The 20,523-nt window shown below is 42.0% G+C and overlaps 2 protein-coding genes across 10 annotated transcripts in view; one reads left to right on the forward strand and one right to left on the reverse strand.

Moving 5' to 3' along the window:
• The first annotated feature begins 1,306 nt into the window (after window positions 1–1,306).
• On the forward strand, window positions 1,307–4,800 carry si:dkey-52l18.4 (uncharacterized protein LOC560708 homolog). The gene is made up of 5 exons (XM_039780986.1): window positions 1,307–1,589; window positions 2,490–2,816; window positions 3,095–3,328; window positions 3,435–3,463; window positions 3,644–4,800. The coding sequence occupies exons 1-5, from the start codon at window positions 1,538–1,540 to the stop codon at window positions 3,740–3,742; spliced, it is 741 nt and encodes a 246-aa protein (XP_039636920.1). The 5' UTR covers window positions 1,307–1,537; the 3' UTR covers window positions 3,743–4,800.
• The window catches only part of rap1gap2a (RAP1 GTPase activating protein 2a), a 110,180-nt gene continuing 94,446 nt past the window's right edge, over window positions 4,790–20,523 (reverse strand). For all 9 annotated transcript variants that reach the window (XM_039780915.1, XM_039780963.1, XM_039780924.1 and 6 more), the window contains 16 exons: window positions 20,202–20,280; window positions 18,308–18,361; window positions 17,159–17,242; window positions 16,921–17,021; window positions 16,254–16,383; window positions 15,811–15,966; window positions 15,481–15,552; window positions 14,587–14,673; window positions 14,327–14,467; window positions 9,764–9,913; window positions 9,261–9,373; window positions 9,017–9,115; window positions 8,743–8,863; window positions 7,424–7,526; window positions 7,240–7,313; window positions 4,790–7,005 (listed from right to left, as the gene is read on the reverse strand). In XM_039780915.1, coding sequence (XP_039636849.1) covers window positions 6,997–7,005; window positions 7,240–7,313; window positions 7,424–7,526; window positions 8,743–8,863; window positions 9,017–9,115; window positions 9,261–9,373; window positions 9,764–9,913; window positions 14,327–14,467; window positions 14,587–14,673; window positions 15,481–15,552; window positions 15,811–15,966; window positions 16,254–16,383; window positions 16,921–17,021; window positions 17,159–17,242; window positions 18,308–18,361; window positions 20,202–20,280 — 1,573 coding nt within the window. In that variant the 3' untranslated portion in view covers window positions 4,790–6,996. The remainder of the gene's footprint in view (window positions 7,006–7,239; window positions 7,314–7,423; window positions 7,527–8,742; window positions 8,864–9,016; window positions 9,116–9,260; window positions 9,374–9,763; window positions 9,914–14,326; window positions 14,468–14,586; window positions 14,674–15,480; window positions 15,553–15,810; window positions 15,967–16,253; window positions 16,384–16,920; window positions 17,022–17,158; window positions 17,243–18,307; window positions 18,362–20,201; window positions 20,281–20,523) is intronic.

The raw sequence follows: 20,523 nt of genomic DNA on the forward strand, positions 1-20,523 counted from the left end.
GGTCATTAACCTAAACGATTTTTATCTTATTAAAATCGTAATAGTAGAATTTTTTTTTTTAAACCAAACATGTTTATTTATTTGTGTTGTGTTTTCCAACACTATTGTATGCATGACACAACACAATATTCACTAGCTATATTTGTGCTTTCAAGTGCCAAATTAATAATGTATACGTTGAACAAGGCGTGTGGTGGTCCATGCAGACTCAAAATTGTTGAAACAGTTAAGAAACAAACAACCCTAAAAATATCCTCCAGTTTTGGTGACCATTTTCAGCCTATCATCTCTCTCCAAAGTTCATGATGACTCCTGCTGTGAAAGTTACCTACACTGAACTAAAGACAAACTATGATCGAATTCTTGCTGCCTAAAAATTAAATGGACTTTACAGCTGTCATATTTTGCGTTAATAGAGGGCACTACGGGTCTTCCTTCCTCCGGGCTCTGTTATTCCCACAAATCACGTGAGTGGGAGGACACGGAGTGAAGTTAAACGAGCGCGCTTAAAATCAAATTTGACAGAATAATTGCGTATTAAACGTCCGGTTAATGTTTACAAAATATAACCACGCTTTGCAACTATTTGTAAGTATCTCCCAGACTCCCAGTCCATCACTAACACGAGGGGGGGTGTCTTAATGTCGGGTATGAACATGAGGAATAATTACAGCAAGCAAGACCTGCCAAAAAGGTTGTTTAATATGTTTTTCTCTCATTATAAATGACAAGCAGCTTATATTTTGAAGGTTATATTTTGCTGAAAATCGTTGTAATCGCTGGAAATGTACAGGGTAAGGGTGTACACGTAGGTAAAGGATATGACTTTCTTTTCTTAAACTTCTCTTAACTTACTCAGTTAAAAGGAAGTCATCAGTGTTGTAGTGAGTTATTCAGATTTAGCATGCAGCAATGTTATATTTTTATTCCCCTACACACGCACGCACGCACGCACGAACGAACGCACGCACGCACGCCGCACGCACGCACACACACACACCAACCAACAAATAGACCATCATCTGACAGGCATTTTTAATAGGAGAGTATACATTATAAATCAAAAAATTTTGTTTCGATATTGCTTCGTTTTTCCCTCTGTATTAGCCTACTGTTCCTTGAAATTGGCCCCTTTCCTGTTGGGAAGTTTATATTACCATTCATGAGGTCATTGCTTTCCTGTAATTTAGTATTTGAGCCTTGTGGGGTGTGTGTGTGTGTGTGTGTGTGTGTGTGTGTGTGTGTGTGTGTGTGTGTGTGTGTGTGTGTGTGTGTGTGTGTGTGTGTGTAGGGGGGTTGATTAGTTGGTCACTTCCTTCCTTTACCTCCATCTGGACAAATGCAGCAGCAGCATAAAGGAAAGCCTGTTAAATTATTGAGAATAGGAAAAGAAAGTGAGATAAAGAGCACGCTGATGGACTCCCTGCAACTGACAACAATTTGAACAAGCAGTTTTCACACAAGCCATGACTTTGTCTGTACAGAGGAAATAAAACCGACTTGGAATGAAGGTTGACCAACACCGTTACAGTTAGACATGTGTTACTATCTCCTCAGAACAATCAGCTGTCTCTGCCTTCTTCATACTAGTAAGTAAGACATTTTAGTTCTTATTCATATTGTTTTTATAAACAAGGGACATATCTCATACATTAAATTGCATTTGAGGAACTTGGCTGGATAATCTTACCTTTGAATTCACCCCTATTGCAGTAGCTTTGGTGAAGGCTACTCACTGTCTGTATTAGATCTTTTAAAATAAATTATTGTAACTTATTGTTGATATTTGAATTTTAGACATTTAGTCTAACTCCAAATTATATATATAGTTTTTGCAAAGACAAGCTGTGGTAATCACAATCCTGTTTCAGTGTGTCATTTTGCATATGAAATGTTTGTCAAACTGTATGTCTCCTATAATTTGATTAGATTTTTTTATTATTATACTGGAAAAGTAACATTAAAAATGTTACATTTAAACTTGCCAGACCTCATTGCCCAGGCAATTTAAACTGGTCTGACTCAGTTAAAACTGGTTTACTATGTTGTCTCTTTAGTCATAAAAAAGCATGCCGTACAAGCATAGTGTGATATAGGTTATTGCTCTAATGTAATATGGAATCCAGATTTTAGTGTATGTGTGAAAAAAGGTATAATAGAAAAATGTGCTATTGTACGACTGCACAGTTGTTGTAAAATATTTGTAGTTTTATTAAGTCTATACACTTCAAACGAATGTATGATGGCATTATGCACTTCTGACCTTTGTTTGGGTTAGTTTATTATATGACAGAAAAACCGCATGAACGTCTTAATCGGTCAAATGTTCAGACTCTTTATGGTCACATACTGTCTTGAGATAGTACAAGTAAATGGCTTTATCAAAACACTGTCTAACAGTTACCACTGCACAAAATGACAAAATGTCTGTCTATGCAGTTTGTTGTTGCACTACAATGAGCTATAATAGGAGACTTCCCTGTTTTCAGGTCTCCATGCTGAAGAATGCAGCCAGGGTGTACTGGCAGAACGTGAGACATTGTATGTACCAGCAGGGGGCAGTCTGTCTTTGTCCTGTGTGGTCCAGCACTGTGGAGGCGCCTGGACGGGAAACTGGATGCGGACAAATTCAACAAATGAAAAGCTAAGTGTGAGGCACCATCTGACCAATGTGACGCTCTCAGCCAATAAAACTCAACTCATTTTGAATTTCCTGAGTGTCAAACAATCAGACGAAGGTTCTTATGGATGCAGTGTAAAATGGGGCCAAGGTGATACTGATCAGGGACATTTCAAGTATGTGAACGTCACTGCAGGTATGTGCGGCCAAATGTGTGTCAGTGTTTATTAGCGTGTATGTGTCTGTATGTGCAATGCTGAATTAGTTGTTCTCGAAAAAGTAAAGAGCAGAACTACAGAAATCCATCAAAATAGTTCATAAAGGCAAGGCAAGGCAAGGCAGCTTTATTTGTATAGCACATTTCAGCAACAGGGCAATTCAAAGTGCTTTACATAAAACATTAAAGTAATACAACAACAGTGTACTCAGTCTAATTGCATTATTTGTGTATATTATTCTGTGTCCCTCCCCCAGCTGTCCCCTTCCAGAGGAGTGTATTACACAGGGTTTTGGTCTGTGCCGGTGCTTCTCTTTGTCTTCCCATCATTCTGGGATTGGCTCACTGTCTAAGTTCAAAAGTCAAGCCTCAGCCACTTCCAAGGACGCTGTCCATTGCTGCAGCTGTATACAGAGACCAACCACACCCAGCTCCACAGCCTCCACCTCGATGCCCCATACCCCAGAAACGTAGCACTTCCTTTCACAAAGGTATCTTACTTAGTAGCCTGTAACATTGATAAAAAAGTTACTGTAGCACTGTCAAAACTGCTCTATTTATTGCATTGTCATTTATTTATTTTTTTGCATTTTACAGCTGTCCCCAAGTCTAGGCAGAAGATTGAGGTGGGTAAACGTTCTGTTTCAAGACAGGATGCACTCTACAAGGCCCTCAACATTGTTTGTTTCCTCTGACTGGCCTTGAACATGTCTGCAGTCTATGCATATGCTCTCGTGTGTGCTTAAATGGGCTGGCAAAGCGAGACTAGTGCTTAAATAAGCCTTTTCCCATTCACAATGTTAAAGGTGGTGTATGCAGACATTTCCCAGGATGCACTGAGACAACAGGGAGCCACCAGGGAGCCTGACCAGTCCACTGTGTACTCATCCGTCAGATTTTCCTGACTGCTGTCAAAGCAGGTGAACAATTGTCTGCTGAGGATTAATTGCGTTATTTTTGTGGGACTGTGGTTGACCCTTGACGTCTCCACGACATCCTGATGAATATTTCACTATTACGTCATTCTTAAATTCAAGACTTTACCTGTGTTTTGGAAAATCATCACAGCAGAGGAAAAAATAAGCTACAAATTAATGAATTAATATTTGTCTCTCTATGTCTAAGGGCTGTCCTGATTACACTCTGATGTGGAAGTATAGTGTGCAAAAAAATCCTTCATGTGCAGGTAGCATAAAAGACAGCAAGTGTTGTGGCCGGTTAGCTCAGTTGGTAGAGTGGGCGCACATGTGCAGAGGTTTATTCCTCCACGCAGAAGGTCCAGGTCCTGTGACGGTTTTCCTGCAATTCTTCCCCCCCTCTCTCTCCCCTTTCATATCTCAGTTTTCCTCTCTAATAAAGGCAGAAATGCAGTCTGAAAAGCAGATAATGAGGAGATATTGCAGCATTCATCAACCAGCTGAATTGTTAATCAGTGTTTTAAGCCCCCAACGTCTCCTTCCAGGCAGCGCTGCATGGAAGGCACTAAAATTAGGCAATGGTTATGGTTAGGGTTAAAGTTAGGTGCCCTGAAGTCAACGGTCGCAGCACTGCTCCAGCCTTGAAGTCGATTAGGCAATGGTTATGGTTATGGTTAGGGTTAAGATTAGGGTTAGGTGCCTTGAAGTCAATGGTCGCATGGCTGCCTGGAAGGAGACGTTGGGGCCTTGAAACACCATCGAGCAGCTTAACCACAATGAGGTGCTGCAGAGAGCAAAGACTCAGCTATGTGGCATCATATCATTAATATCACCACTTTTAATTATCTTGAAATGTGACTGCGGACAAGAAAAACATAATGTTTTTAAAATGTGAAACAACCTTTGTCTATAATATCTATATATATAATATCTAAGTGTTCCGTGTACATAAAATATTAAAGTATGAACAAAAATACCCATGAACTGTGCTGTAAGCTTGTCGTGTGAGATTAAAAAAATGAGATACCACATAAATGACACAAAATACAACATTTTATTTTAGAATAAATTCTCAATGGCACGTTACATAACCAAATATACATATACATGTTGAGACATCTTTTAAATTAATATATTTCCTTTAATCATTTTACCTTATTAATTAGCATACTCTGCAGTTACATTTGTACATGACATCAAGGCAAAATAAGTTTTCATTTGAATAAATTAAGCATATTAACAGAGGAAAGGCTGCAGAGCATTAGGCGATACCTGCTACAAACAAAAGTACATCTCAACTTCCTGTTTTTGTGTGATTTCTGTCCCTGCTTCCCTTGTTCAAGGTAATCACTGGCCTAACTGAGCACAGTGTGTATCAGTCAACAAGCTGTTCCTTAAAGTCAAAAAATCTGAACTTTCTTTCAGCTTTTCTACAGCTTTCTTGCAAAAATAAAAAAGTCACCCAAATTACAACATATGTGTTTGTAATTTGGGTGAACTGACTCTCTAGGATTTGAGTTTCATGTGACAGAACTTCACACACTATCCCGCCATCCAGGAATGGTTGTCTCTACAGTAAGAGCACATATGCATTCTTTAAAAGACCTACATGCTTGGTTGTTTGGTCACACAGGAAACACATCTGGGTGTCTTTAAGCTTTTTCTTGATTAACACACTCACACCTTCCCCTGTTCTAGTTTAGGCAGCTCCAGGCTAATGTTATGATAGAGTTGAGGACTAGTAGACCTATTGTCCTGTTGTGCTTGTAAGCACCTGGCTTTGCAATTTACTTTTAAGAGACTTTGTAATAACAACTAACAAAGTGTCAAATCAAAATTACCAAAAAAAAAGAGTTCACATTCAATGTGTGGTTCAAAGGTTCATTTAACCTGAAGCATCTTTTTTTCAAGTCATTATTATCAGCGCACATGCTGGGAAGCTTTAAACCCAGGATACTCTCCTGTTCAAAAGTTCCAACAAACATAGCCACAGATACACCGAGCTAGCAAGCTTCAATGGGAGGTATCAGAAGGTGAAATGTTTTCATCGGTGCATCGTCTATTTTCAGTATATGTGGGTGTTAATCGGCTACCCACGACTGTGCTGTAAGCGGATCCAGAAGATTCTTGTCCTCTCACATAGTGAGACAGACAGAGAGAGAAAGAGAGAGAGAGAGAAAAAAAGAGAGAGAGAGAGAGAGAGAGAGAGAGAGAGAGAGACAGCGACAGAGAGCATCAGTGATGAAAAGGGCTTTTGATAGATTGTAAGGCGCGGCTTTGGCTAAAATAAGCGCATGGCAAAATGTGTCGGCAGTGTCTCCTACTGTGCTCCATATGAGCTAATTTCCATTAACCAAGCACTAGAGTTCAGGGATTTGAAGTTACCCTTACAGGTACAGAAATGCTGTCATAGGTATTTCGACTGAGTTTCAGCAATGTCGAGTTAATAGTGCAGTAGACACAATGCAGCAGCTAGCAAGGTTACAAAAGCATCTCGAAAATCAAAGGTGTTTCCTAGAAAAGCATTTTTATATGCAAAGAACAAGCTCAGATCGTACAGTAGAGAATTGAGACTCCCCGTGTTATCATCTCCAAAAGGCTGCTACTGTAAGTCTACATTATGTTTCTGTGCATGTCTGTGTTTGCCTGCATACGTTTTTTTTTAGGCAAAAGAGGAACTGCTGCCAGACGTACCATTCAAGGGCAAAGGCAAAAAGGGAACATCCTGATGTCTGACATTTCCAATTCCACTGACCACTCAGCAGTCGAACAGATAACGAGTAACAGTTCGGCCATAGTCTCATGTTACCATTCTTCTAGATCACTGTATCTCTCTAATAAACTAGATGCTTTACAAAAAGCTGAGGCAGAGTCTAGCTCAGCCTGCACTCACAGTATTACAGCCATGCTAGGACTTCATGTGATGTGAACATTTAACAACTGAGATGCAGCAACTTGTAACAACAGCAAAGTATTGACTAATTTCTGTAGCCTAAGGTTGGTTGAAAAGAATGCCAACATGTCAGCTGCTTCACTTCAATAATACGCTCACAGTATTGTCAGTTAGGTTATAGTGTGTGGGGACTCTGGTGCACTATGTCATCTTGTCAGATTATCCTTGGCATCGGGAAGTGGTTCTATGGTTATTTTGTGGTTGTGGTTGTTGTCATCTTTCTTTTTGCAGCTCCGTCAACCTGTGCAGTCCCTTTGTTGTGCAAGTCTGATATTTCCATTCCACAAAGCTACTCGGACTGAAAGAGGGGAAAGTGAAAAGAGAGTCCAGTTAGAGGAGAGTGTATGCTGACAGCATGCATCTTTCAATAATGATGAGATGATAATAATAATGAGATGACTGTAAGATGGACATTGAGTGTATCAAAAACACACCAGTGGACCTTTCCTTATTGCTTTCAGCCTGCTGCACTAAATACTGTGGTTTCTGCTCTAAGAAGTTATAACCTAAGAAGTTCTAACCTAAGACTTACAGTTGTGGATGAGTGGCTCATTTTGTCAAAGCGGAACTTCAAATTTGACCTCGGTGATGTCTTACTTTTCACATCTGCAAAATATAGAAAAAGGGAACGGAAAAGACAGGAAGGAAATTCTCATTAGATAATCTGTCATCTCTAGGATGTCTTTCTGTTAAAATGTTGGAAATCGTAGGTTTACCTGTTGGACTACGGCACATGATGACAGGGGTACCTGATCCCTGGCTGTCGACACTGAGGGAAGGACTAAAGGCAGAAGAGGACGCTATAGAGGGATGGCCGGCCTGGGGTACGGAGAGCACAAAGGAATTTAGAATGGAAGAGGAGATGGAGACTTAAAAATTCCTGTCAGCAAAGTTAGAGGAACTGAATGTTCGGCAGAAAGTACAACTGGAAATGGTGCTTTGCAGAGAAGAGCTATCCGAAAGTCCTTTTTTGTTGTTGTTGTAATTTGCATAATATACTTTAAAGTTTTAACGCTGGCACAAATCATTGTGATGCAAAGTTATCATAAGGAGTATTAAAGCAATAAATTACCTTGGAAATACATTTATTCACTTTTGTGAAGCTGCAGCCAGCAACCGGTAGGCTTACTTTAGCATAAAGACTTGAAACAATGGGAAACAACTACCTAAAATCCCCCTAACAGCACTTCTAAAGCTCACTGAACACGTTAAAAAACCAAAGCGTAAAAATCAAAAGTTGCTGTTTCACAGGGGGATATGGGCTGGACTATTTCTTGACCAGAAGCAATAGCTTCTTTGAATCTTTTCCCAGAAATAGTCTGATAAAACCACAACTTGTTGTTTTTACACTTGGGTTTTTGTGGGGATTACACAAACAAGATTTAACATATTAATTATTGAGCGTTAAAGGTGCTGGTAGGCACATTTTTAGACAGAGCCAGGCTTGCTGTTTCCCCTGTTTCCAGTCTTTGTGCTGAGCTAAGATGCTTCATATTTACCGTATGGATATCAGAGTGATATAGATTTCCCCATCTAACTCTTGGCAAGAAAGTGAACAAGCAGATTTCAGTGTTGAAATATTCCTTTAAACCCATCAAAATTTAAAGAGGAGAAAAGCAAAAATGTATCTAATTTTGTGATGATCACTGGTGTACTTTGCTGCTCAATAACGATTTATGCATTTTGAAAGCCCACACTGAGCATCCATGCACACGGATCCCATCCAGTTAAATGGTGAGAGTAGGGACAATTTGACAGCATTTCTCACATAGACACTGACAAGCAATGCCATCTAATACACATAAAGTGAGAGGAGCTGTAATCATTATAATCAATGCGCTGACATTCAACACTCACTAGGCAGTTTTTGGTAATTACAGACTATTTCACCCAGAAAGCTTTTGATGCCAACAACCTCACTCAGAACGTGTTTCCAGTTCTGCTCTCTCTTTAAACCCAAACACTCAATTTCCTCCTTTTTCTCTTATAAAGGCAAGCTAACTTGGTTCAAACAAACTGTGAGTGTTGCACTTACTGTCTCCAGTTCTTCCAGAGCTTCTGTTTCTCCCGTGGTGCTGCTGAAGCTGCTGGTGCTGGATGAAGAACGAGAGATGTTTGGCCTGCCACTGCCGCACTCTTTCAGCTTGATGAACGGCCTGTTGAGGAAAACAGAGATGTAGAGAACTTAACATGAGAGAAAATCAGACCAGTGACAAAAGACCAACTTTACCCACTTTGCTTATTAGGCATCTCTTTCTACAGAATATAGAAAAGCTTTGATGATCTCCAGGAACTAGTTATGGTCTTACCTCTCTTTGTTGGGGCAGATCTCAGGTGAGCTGGGATTGGATAATGTCTCTGACCTCACTTCCTGGGACAGCTGGTAAATATCTGCAGGCTTTTGTTCACTGCAGACAAAATACAACACATTAATGACAACACTGACGAGACAACATTCTGGACTCCTGCTACCTGTATAAAAACAACACAGACAATCATGGTGTCTGTGGTGTAACATAATCAAGATACCGAACAGAGTCCCAGAACACCAACCTGCGTGTGTGTTTGTCCGATGGGGATTCTGTGCTGGAGTGGAGACGAGGGAAGAGGCCTGAGCGACGTTTCACTGGGCTCTTCAGAGGAGACTTGGCTGACAACACAGGAGGCTGAAGATCACATATTATAGAATTAGGTTTCTCCTTTAAAAAAGATATGGGAAAAACTCTTGTTTGGAATCAGGGAATTGTCCCTTATAAAATGGCCTAATTCACTGGTTGACACAGAAGCTCTCTCTCTCTCTCTCTCTCTCTCTCTCTCTGTCTCTCTCTCTCTCTGTCTCTCTCTGTGTACTGTGTAAGAGATAGGTCATTTAATTACCTAAAATGACAACACGGATGTACTTTTTTCCCTATTAACCCCCCATTATAGTACTTTAAAGTAAAAAACACTTTTTACCCAGCGGCACAAGTTCTCCTTGATCAATCCCTCCTTCTATTCTGAGTGACCATCCATCTTTCCCTTCCCTCTCTCCCTTCCTTTTATTCCCTCTCACTCACAGTGAAGGTGCTCTTTGTGCATTCGCTGGTGCTTTGTGGTAGCCCTCCTCCACTCACGCTGGCGGGCACCCCACCTCCTACCCCGGGGCTCCTGTGACGGTGGGACCCCACCATGGTCTCCATGGAGTGGCTCCTGACACGCATGGCTCTCTGGAGTATGGAGAAGAAATGGAGAGTGAGTGGATAAGGGAGAGGAGGAGACCATGGAGCACAGAGGAGAAGGGAAGAAGCAGATGGGTAAAGGAAAAGTCAGTGACAGGGACCGTATACGTCGAAGGACAGAGAGGGGAATGGGTGTGAACATAAAGGTACTGAACAAAAGTGAGTTTTTATCATCTTAAATGCAGGATTATTTTAATGTATGAATTAACATTTAGGTTCATAGATGCTATTGCACAATGCAACCACCAGGGGATTCAGTTCTCCATTAATGAAGCCAAGTGATTTGGATTGAATGAATGAACATGTGTTGTATGAATCCTTATTATTCTAATGACTTTACATTCATTTTGTTCATTGATAACAATTTTCATAACATTTCTTCTAGACTCCATAATACATTACAGCCAGTACAATTGAAATAATAATAAAAAAAAACTATTATATAATAATAATGTTTTGTCTTTTTCAATGCTGCTATGTACTGCAGATCCATCATGAAGTGCTTATTTTCTTTGGAAGCATAAACACAAACAACATCATATAAAATAATGTTTATTAATTATGTGGCAATCCTCTTGTATTTACAGTATTGCAGACAGGTAATACACAGTGACTGCAAGGACAGCAATGAGAACAGCACCCCCTGGGACCGACTGCTGAAAGTGCAAAGTAGCTGTCCATAATGCCTGTGAAGAGTAAGAGAGCCAAATTATCACATCAGTCACACATTCATCACACACACACACACACACACACACACACACACACACAAAAAACACACACACACCACACACACACACACACACACACACACACACACACACACACACACACACACACAACGTCACAAAGTGTAGCCAGGCAGCTAGTGTTTTCTTCATATTTTTATTGTAGGCCTGTGTTGTGTTTTGCTTTTGGTTGTTTTCTTTGCTTGCCTGGCACAGACACTGAAGACACCTCCAAACACACCTGAGGCGCATCTCCTAATCACAGGAGAGATGGTGGACACCTGAGTTGGTGCAGGGCTAGATGGTTGTGAAGAACTACAGAAACACGCTCCGGGGGTGCAGGACGGTGCGAGGCTAGACGGGCTGGACAGCGGATCTAGATACAGGAAAACGGGCAGGCTGGCCGGGCAGCGAGAAGTGCGCAGAGGACGTCTGGCAGACCGGCGCACCAGCATTGCACAGATGCCCTGACCAGGAAGAGCGGACTGGACAATACGGGTGCCGCTAGCCCCCTTCCCCACCTCCCTCAGGGTAAAGACTGTAGTCCTTTTCTACAGACTGCTTTAAATCGGATCTTCTATTTTTTTTGTCCACTATAAGAATGTACATTAGCTGCTAGTAAAACGAAAACCATATAAAGACTATTTTAAAACTAAAACCAACGTCTCTATGTGTGTATCAAGCCTGGTAATTTTAAAGGACCTAAAATGTCTACTTTGGGACATTTGATTTCTTGGCGTTGTCAGCAGGATTCCCAGTTCTTGTACACACCTGATTGATAATGGATAGCCACGCAGTAGCTAGCACAGCTAGTACACGGGCCCCCAAGTATGATGTGGGTATGGTATATGGGTGTTCCATTTGCCCCAAAATTTCATGGTAAAAATTTAATGCAATATGGAGACTGGGAAAGTAGGATGAAAGCTCTTCTCAGGGTTCAAGGTAACCCTGTATTTCCTCTTCACTGCAGTAAAGGCTGATACCAGGAGGAAGGTTCACTTACTAGAGGGACAACAAAGAGACACTGCTGACAAAATATTTGACTTTCTTCAAGGTTTATATGGAGGGCAGACCGCAACTGCCAATCTCAGAATCAACTTTTTTAAATGTGAAACAAGGCATAGGGGAGACACTGGGAGACTTTAGCCTCTGGTTAAGAGAAGCCCTCCAAACATGAGGAACTGCTGAACCAGACGGGTCAGCTCATCTGCAACACACAGTGAGGGATCAGATGATACTCGGCCTGCAGTCTGGTTCGCTGAAGGGAATCCAGAGGCAGGTGCATAGAAGCCCAAACTTGACGTTTTCTGAGTTGTTGCAGGAGGTTAAAGAGTTGGAGAGAGAAGGCTTGGCAGAGGAAGGAGATGGACTGTCCTAAAGTCTACACCGTACCCCCTGCTGACCCCCTTGCCAAGTGGAAAGATCAAACCCGCACAGAGCTGCTTAACATGGTTGCAAAGTTGAAGCAAGCCTTGAAAGAGGAGATTGTGAGTACCATGCAGTCAGCCAAAAACAAACTGAACGTCCCAGATGTAAGCATCCCCTGTCCCGCCCGCATTGGAATGACCAGGGGCAGCCCATTTGTCTACACTGTGGACAAGCTGGACATCTTCGACGTGACTGTTCCCAGTGGCAGACAAGTCAACCCCCTTTAAACTCCCAAACCTGGTCACTGTAGGGCAAGGTGACGGAGCACTGGAAGTGGAGTCACCAGCAAAGCCTATTTTTATTTTTTTTTGTCAGAGAATGCCCAGCTGTGGAGGTGTTGACTGGCAGAAAATGTATCCCCTGTATTCTAGACACAGGCTCACAGGTAACCCTGTTTAGTGAAACGTTTTTAAAGATTTATTTTAAAGGCTTTGAGGCCGAGATGGGCACTAAGATGAACTGGTTGAAAGTGAAAGCAGCCATTCAATTTTGGATTTTAAAGTGGGGGGGATTGATGTTCCACAGAGGGGAGTACTCATTGTTTCTGATGACTGTATGGGCCCCTGCCAAGGGCTGTTGGGCATGAATGTTATCCAACCAGTGTGGGAGGCTGTTGGAGAAGGGACATATCCAGGGCTCAAAGCCTTTAAATCCACTGTTCCACCTGCCTCCCAAAGATTGGGAACAGACTTTCACCTGCTGCCAAAGGGTCCTGTCCTCCGGGTCCACCGAGGTCAGACCAGTGATGAAACAGCCTGTGATTGTGCTCACTGAAAGTGAAATGGTCCTATGGACACATGTTCCAGAGAACAATGGTAAGCACTACACAGCTCTGGTAGAAGGCCTGGACAGTGAGAATGAGTGGCAAGTGGCAGACAGTGTAGTAGAGGTGAAGGGAAATATGTAACCGGCACGCCTACTCAATAAAAATGCCACAGCGTCAGCCATTGGCCAAAGTCTGTCAGATATCCCCTGAACAGATTGATGCTAATGACCTTGTGTTGCATAAAAGATCAGATAGGGAGATAGAGGTGGCTGTACGAGCCATTCAAGAGACTGCTGAAGATGATACCTCGGGTGGGGTCCCTCACTGTCCAAACCTCCCCCAATCACAATAGGAGAGGGTGAAGCAAGTTCTTTGGAGGTGTATTTTTGCTCAGGATGATGAGACTTTGGGCGCACTAATGCTGTTTTAAACCAAATGCCCACGATGCACCCCCCTCCCGTGAGCGCTACAGGCTGGTGCCCCCTAACACGTACTAAGAACTACGCTCCCTCCTGCAGACCATGCTGGAGAAAGGAGTAATTTGAGAGAGCAGCAGCCCGTGGGCGACACCAGTCGTCCTACTTAAAAAGAAAGACGGAACCTGGAGGTTTTGTTTTGATTACCGGCGGCTGAATGCCCTCACCCATAAGGAGGCCTAGCCCTTACCACGCATCGAAGAGTCTCAACACCTTGTCCAAACAGAGTGGTACTCAACCTTGGATTTTGCCAGTGGCTACTGGCCGGTTGAATTGGACCCAGCAGACAGAGAGAAGACTGCTTTCACTACACCATTGAGGCTGTTTGAATTCGAGAGGATGCCATTTGGACTAAGCAACGCGCCAGCCACCTTCCAGGGGCTGTTGCAGCAATGTCTTGGCTAGCGGGCAAATTATTCCCTATTGATTTACCTGGATGACATTGTGTATTCAGAAACTTGACAACCATCTTTCTCACCTAGGACGAGTGTTTCAGAAACTAGCATGGAGTGAAAGACACACACACAAAACTGGGTGTGGGAACAGGAAGCCCTTATGCTGTGATTATAGATAAGATCTCAAAGACACTCTGCCATCTCACACACACACACACACACACACACACACACACACACACACACACACACACACACACACACACACACACACAGATGAGGACAAAAGAGATGTTGAGAGATGAGACAGAACCAGTTAGATGGCAAATAAAAATAAACTGAGAAGTAAGATTCGCAAAGAGAAAGGAAACATTTTGTTTTACAAATACATAAGCACAGTAGTGGTTGCATTCATTTCCACACACACATACAACAACGCTACTGATGGTTTAGCACCTAAGTCATTTTGCAGACCTGTGACATTTAGTTGACCTACAGCAAGAAAACCTCACACACTTGTGCAGTAATGACGGTGATTAAATTAACATCACAGAGCTGAGGGAAGAATGCATGGTGTCGTGTACACTTCTGTCCAGGTTCATGTTCACCTTGAAGGACTCTAGCAGACCCCCGTGTCCCCCGTTCTCCAGCTTGTCCTCCTCTCCCGCCTGGCCCAGACCCAGCGTGGCCTGGCTCTGTCTATGCAACTCGTCGTGCAGGTTGTCCAGCAGCGCAGCTCGCGTTCGCCCCTGAAATCAATTTACACACATCGAGAAGGTGATTATGGTCATTATTATGAACAAAGCTGAGCTGTGAATAAAGGCATGCTGTGGTGTTAGAGTGTGGCTGTGCCGCAGACGTGTGTCACCTCTAGTTTGGCAAATTTGTCGGATTTGTAGCAGGCATTTTCAGCATTGATCAACTTTGTCAGCAGGAAGTCTCGAAACTCAGGACCCTGGGGGGTGGGGGGGGAGAGAGAGAGAGAGAGAGAGAGAGAGAGAGAGAGAGAGAGAGAGAGAGAGAGAGAGAGAGAGAGAGAGAGAGAGAGAGAGAGAGAGAGATCAGAAGGGTGAGGCGCAATGTTAAGGAAAGGAAAAGGTGAACTATAATCAGCGCCATAAAGATTACACTATTGCAGGAGTCTGATCAAGATAATCAACTTTATTGATTTAACTCCATCTGCTTCAAATCTCCTTTCTCCCCAAATGCTGCAACTCATGTCCTGATAAGTAACTGAATCTTCTACTGAGTCTAGAAGCCAGACTGTTTTCACAATGCAGTTCCCCCATTGTGACAATGGTCTGATAGAATCATCAAGGCTACCTTTTTAAAATGCAAGATGAAAAGGAGGGTTACAGTTTTTAATGTGCACCCACATGTTAAACTGTTTTTAAATGATTTCAAATACCTACAAGCTGTAGTAGAAGAGTTGAGAACGTTTAAATGCACACCAATATTCCACTATTATTCTGAATATGACAATATTCCGAATTTGATACAGGTCATGTAAACAGCATGTTACGGTTGGATATTCCGAATAAGTCCTTTTTCCAAATTTATCATTTTCCGATAAGACATGGGATATTTTGGTATTATTTGTTTATTAGAAGCATTCTTTACTGCATTTTACCCCCAGTTTACTGCCAATCCCTAAGCCAAAAAACTGAATATTATGTGCATGTAAACGTAGTCAATGTAAAAATACTCCACAAAATCCTAATTCTACTAAAATGACAGAAGTTTTATCTGCTCTTTTTCTCACCTTCCTAAAGACAGCTGGGTTCGGTAGAGGGGGTCCAAAAGAAGGCACATCCTCCCTCGCTGTAACTGACACCTGTTGATATTAAACACGTTATTAGCTCGTATTCCACGAGGGCTCAAGTTTCGAGCTGGGACGATGAAACAACATCCGAGGCAAAACTTGAGAACACTTTGTCTTCGCGAGATGACTATTATTGATGCTTAATTCGTTGTGTACTTGCAGTTATTTATGTGAGCACATGGACCACTGGTAGTTTGAACAACTAATTTAAAGTTATTACAGAGCACCTGTAGGAGCTGTGTCATTTCACCACACAGGCCTTGCTGGTACCTTGTATGTTGTGTGTTCTGTACAGGGGTTCTCAACCTGCACCAGCACGTAAGCATGCAGGAAATTGGATGCGATCATGTCTGGAACAAATGGTGTGGGCTCTTCCTGGAAGACGGTGGCCACGATGTCGTTTCCTATGTGTCTTTTCCTCTGGAGCTAAAAAAGCAGAGGGAAAAATTCATAAGATTATAGGTTGGTAAACAGATTTGGTTTTGTGGTTGTGTAGCTCAGAGGACACTTTTAAAACAAGAGCACAATTTAGGAGTCTTCTATGACACACAAACCACTGAATGCACAGGGGATTTATTGGTTTCTAAGGAGGGTTTTATTGGCTTCATATCAAATAACTTTTAGCCGCATCTGTGCGGTTGATCCTTACTTTGCAGCTCAATCCATCGTGCCTTCAGTGTCACAATAATAAAGCAATTATCAAAGTCACGTACCTGCTGGACGTCTCCTTCAGTAAAGGGAAGCTTGGTTGACACATGGAACATAATCTCTCTCTGCCTGAAGACAGTGTAGACAGATTCAGACCCTGTCTGTCCGTGGGATACATCCAGCCCACCGCGGAACCTGTCACATTATCAAAGCTCATGTCACGTTCTGTGTGGATTCCAGCCTTCAGTAATAAGATAAGATCATATTTTATGTATGTTAAATGTCAGTTTCATCACATTCTCACTAGCTCCAAGGCCACCCAAAAGTGTTGTGCAGCTTTCCGTAACGTGTCTGCTACAATTTAAAGCCTCCCTAACAGTAAAAGTAACAAGTGTAACACAATAGAAAAAAGCCTGCAAGGCAATAAACACCGTTTACAAAGCTCTGATTACCTGTCCATGTGGCATTTTTTTTCTCAGATCTGTTTCGCTAAGCAGTTTATCCCGGTGGCACGCTGAGGCCGAAACAGCAGGACAAATTGCTCCAGGGTTACAGTAATTAAACACAGCTTCTTTGCTCTACTGCAATGCACTTCAATGGCATATCCTTCTTTTTAATTCTTGTGGACCTTTTTTATCTGGTCTCTATTTATTTTAATGTTACGGAATCCTGCCTTTTTTCAGTTTTAAAGCACTTTTCTTTTATAAAATCTCATTCTAGAAATACTCTTACCCTTTAAAGTCTTGAAGTTCCATATTTTCACCCAGGGTACTGAGAAACTCCTTGAAAGCTGGCGTCTCCTCATTATTCCCAAACAACTCTTCCTCTGATGTCTGAGAGGGGGAGACATGATTATAGTATGGAGAACAGAAAAAAGGGTGGAAGATACAAGACATAAACCGTGTATAGGATCAGACGGTGTATGTGAGTTAAACTGGAGTACACTGACAAGATCAATACGATCGCTCACCTGTCCAAACTTCTGGTATACGACTCCAAATTTGAAAGTGTTGTTCACCTCGTGTTCATCATAAGCCACTATCAACTGGGATCCCTGTGCATACACAAAAAAACTATTACTTCCCATGGTTACTTAATTCACTCAACTTTCTACATTTTCTTCTTTCTCCTTAGGAAAACATGTTTTCCTGTTCAACATGTCTCCAGGACAGGTTTATTGGGGCCCATGTTATGTAAGGCTGACATGCAAAGAACTGTCACGGCCCTCAGCAAAGGCAGTGAACTCGTTGCTGCCTCTTGCAGCCTGAGACAGATGGTTTTTCTTTCCTGAGGCTCAGGCTGAAAGCATGCTCCATCACACTCCTCCGCCTGGCTCACAGGAGGAGAAACAGATCCATTGTGTCCATTTTAGAAAGTTGTTGCCCTCTTGTGTCATCAGTCATTTTTGAATAATGCACTTACTGAACAGGGCAGATGTTAGAGAGGTAGGGGGCTTACAGACTGATTTCAAGTAGTGGCGTATGTATGACACGCCAATTTGTATGCCATTTTGGCGTGTTATTAAGACGCATAATCGCTTTTTAGCATGTTTATCAACACTGTTTGGCCTCCATTGACTTACATTACCAAGTAGTATGAAGCTATAGCTCAAAATGCGTACAGATAACATGCCACTTGGCTTTAGAAAGTGGCGTGTATGTTTATGTGAAGTCATGAGGTCATGTTGCGGGCTTATGAGGGTAAATTGTGATAAGTTGTTATTTTTTCTGGTTAAGAGGGCACGAAAAGGAGGTTAAAGTGAAATGTTAATGAAGGTCTTGGTGTATGGAAAGGTGGGTGATAATACAGTAATTAAAGGATACACTGCATCAGTTGATGTAAAATAAAATGCCCCAGGCCATAAGTGAAGGGCATTACATTTTCCTGAATGTGCAGAATATATAAAACAGTTACTAATGAAGGTATAAAGTTGTGGCAGATATTATTGAATGTAGCATTAGCCCTTTCAACCCTACAGTGCCCCATTGACACCCCGCAGAGGAGGCAGAGACAGGAAATGGTAACTCATGTCAGCTTGAATGAATACATTTATAACAGATGAGCTGAGGTCAGACTTGTAATGATAAAGTTGCAATGTGGGAGCTTAGGATAAACTCACCCGAGGGTACAGGACCGGGTTGAACTTCAGCCCTGTGGCATCGTCACACAGAAGCTGAGAGAAGAAAGAGAATCATATATTTGACTGACATCATATGAGAGAAATCTCATATTGTATGGAAAGAATACCATGGTAAGATACAAAAGGGAAAGGTTATTTGATGCCATTGAGCTTATGCACAAAATCGTAAAGGTCCCATGACATGGTGCTCTTTGGATGCTTTTATATAGGCCTTAGTGGTCCCCTAATACTGTATCTGAAGTCTCTTTCCCGAAATTCTGCCATGGTGGAGAATTACAGCCACTAGAGCCAGTCTCACAATGAGCTTTCCTTAGTATGTGCCATTTCTGTGTCTGCAGCTATTGAGCAGGAGAGAGGGGGGGGGGCAAGGTGGAGGGTGGGGGTGTGGCCTTGACCAACTGCGACTTTGCTCTTCTGAAAGTCATGATTTCTCTCATGGCTGGGCCAAATTCTCTGGCCAGAGAAAGGGGAGGTAACCTTCCAGATCGGCCCATCTGAGCTTTCATTTTCTAAAAAGGCAGAGCAGGATACCCAGGGCTCAGTTTACACCTATCGCCATTTCTAGTCACTGGGGGACCATAGGCAGGCTGGGGGAACGCATATTAATGTTAAAAAACCTCATAAAGTGAAATTTTCATGCCATAGGACCTTTAATTCCAAAAATAACAATATGCTTAATGTACAGCCTTGGTCTATCACCACATTTGCTTACAGAATGTTATACCTCTCTTAGTCTGGATTAATGGAAGTACATTTCCAGGATAAAGCCTGACATCCGGCGTGCGGCTCCGTTCTGTTTGTGTTGCCGTTCTCAAAATCCCTTCGCTACGGGAAACAACAACAAACTTCAAACTAACAAGCCACACGCTGAAAATTGCAAGTTTTGGAGAAAATTTGTATCGTTCAATGAGGCAGACCTGCTTAGTTTTAAGTAAATTATTGTAAATGTTGGGACATATTGGTGGGGATTGCTATGGACAATGTACACATGGCGATACACTGGTAAGAGCAAATTACATTTTACCATGTACCCATCTAATTTAAATAGCTCACGTTACTGTATTGTGTGTAACTTCATTTAATATTTTATATGGCATTTTCCTTTGCGGGGTGCTAATATATAATAAATATAAATTTATATTGATTTTCCTCTTTATTTTCAAGATATTGTCTTCCTGAATTGTGTTTTTATGCCGGTCTTTTAACATCTTAAGAACACAGTTTTAAGGGGATAATCATTTTGAACAGTTTTAGTAGTTTCCTTCTCCTGTGTTTGAATAAATTATTCTAACATTCTCTGTCCTTGTCGTCGTTCTTTTGAGTTGCCATACATTCCTCTCCCTTGTAGAAAAGAACCTAGGCCTACCACTTGAAGTGTTTCACAAAACTAGGTGGCGTCGTCGGACAGCAGCTTTAATTAAATCAGCGGTGCCACGCCAGACGCGCTTGGCACCCGTGGCCACACATACACTGGTGGCCAAGCTGATAAACATTCACACACATTCACACACACCAATGGCACAGCATGGGGAGTAATTCTGGGTTCAGCCCAAGGAGACTTCAACGTGGGATTGAACCACCAACCTTACAATTGGTAGACAACCATCTGAGCCACAGCCACAGAGTGTGATTGCAGTGTTCACACCTGCCCAAACAAACCGCACCAAGGGGATAAACTTTTCAGGGTTCGATTCAACCGAACTAAACAAGGCAGGTGTGAAAACACCTTTAATTATAAGATCAGTCAGCTGCTGTAAAGATGTCCTTCTCCATAAGCTTCCTTTATTAGTTAGCCAGCCAGCCAGCCTCTATCAAATCTGGCACTTCAGCTGCCATTATGTCTTGTGTACTTGTAAACTACTATATATCTTACCTTGGCAATCTGGGGTACACTAGGCAGCTGGTTGATGCCCGCTAATGAGATCCTGTCATGGACTGTTTTGATCCTCGACCTGCAAAAGAACAAAAAGAGGAGCTCTCTGGGTCAGAATGATCAGAGATTTGTTACATCAAAGAGATTTCTTAACTTTTACACCTAGTTTATATGCAATTAGGCAATATTAGGAAAAATGATCATGAGTTTAGTCTTAACAGAGAAAGAAAGAAACCGAGAAAAAAATGATGAAAGTTGTCTCTTACAGCACCACAAATCTATTCAGAGGTAATCATGACAAAGAGCATACAGAGCTGCAACA

Source organism: Perca fluviatilis, chromosome 2, assembly GCF_010015445.1.
Source record: "Perca fluviatilis chromosome 2, GENO_Pfluv_1.0, whole genome shotgun sequence".
Lineage (NCBI taxonomy): Eukaryota > Metazoa > Chordata > Actinopteri > Perciformes > Percidae > Perca > Perca fluviatilis.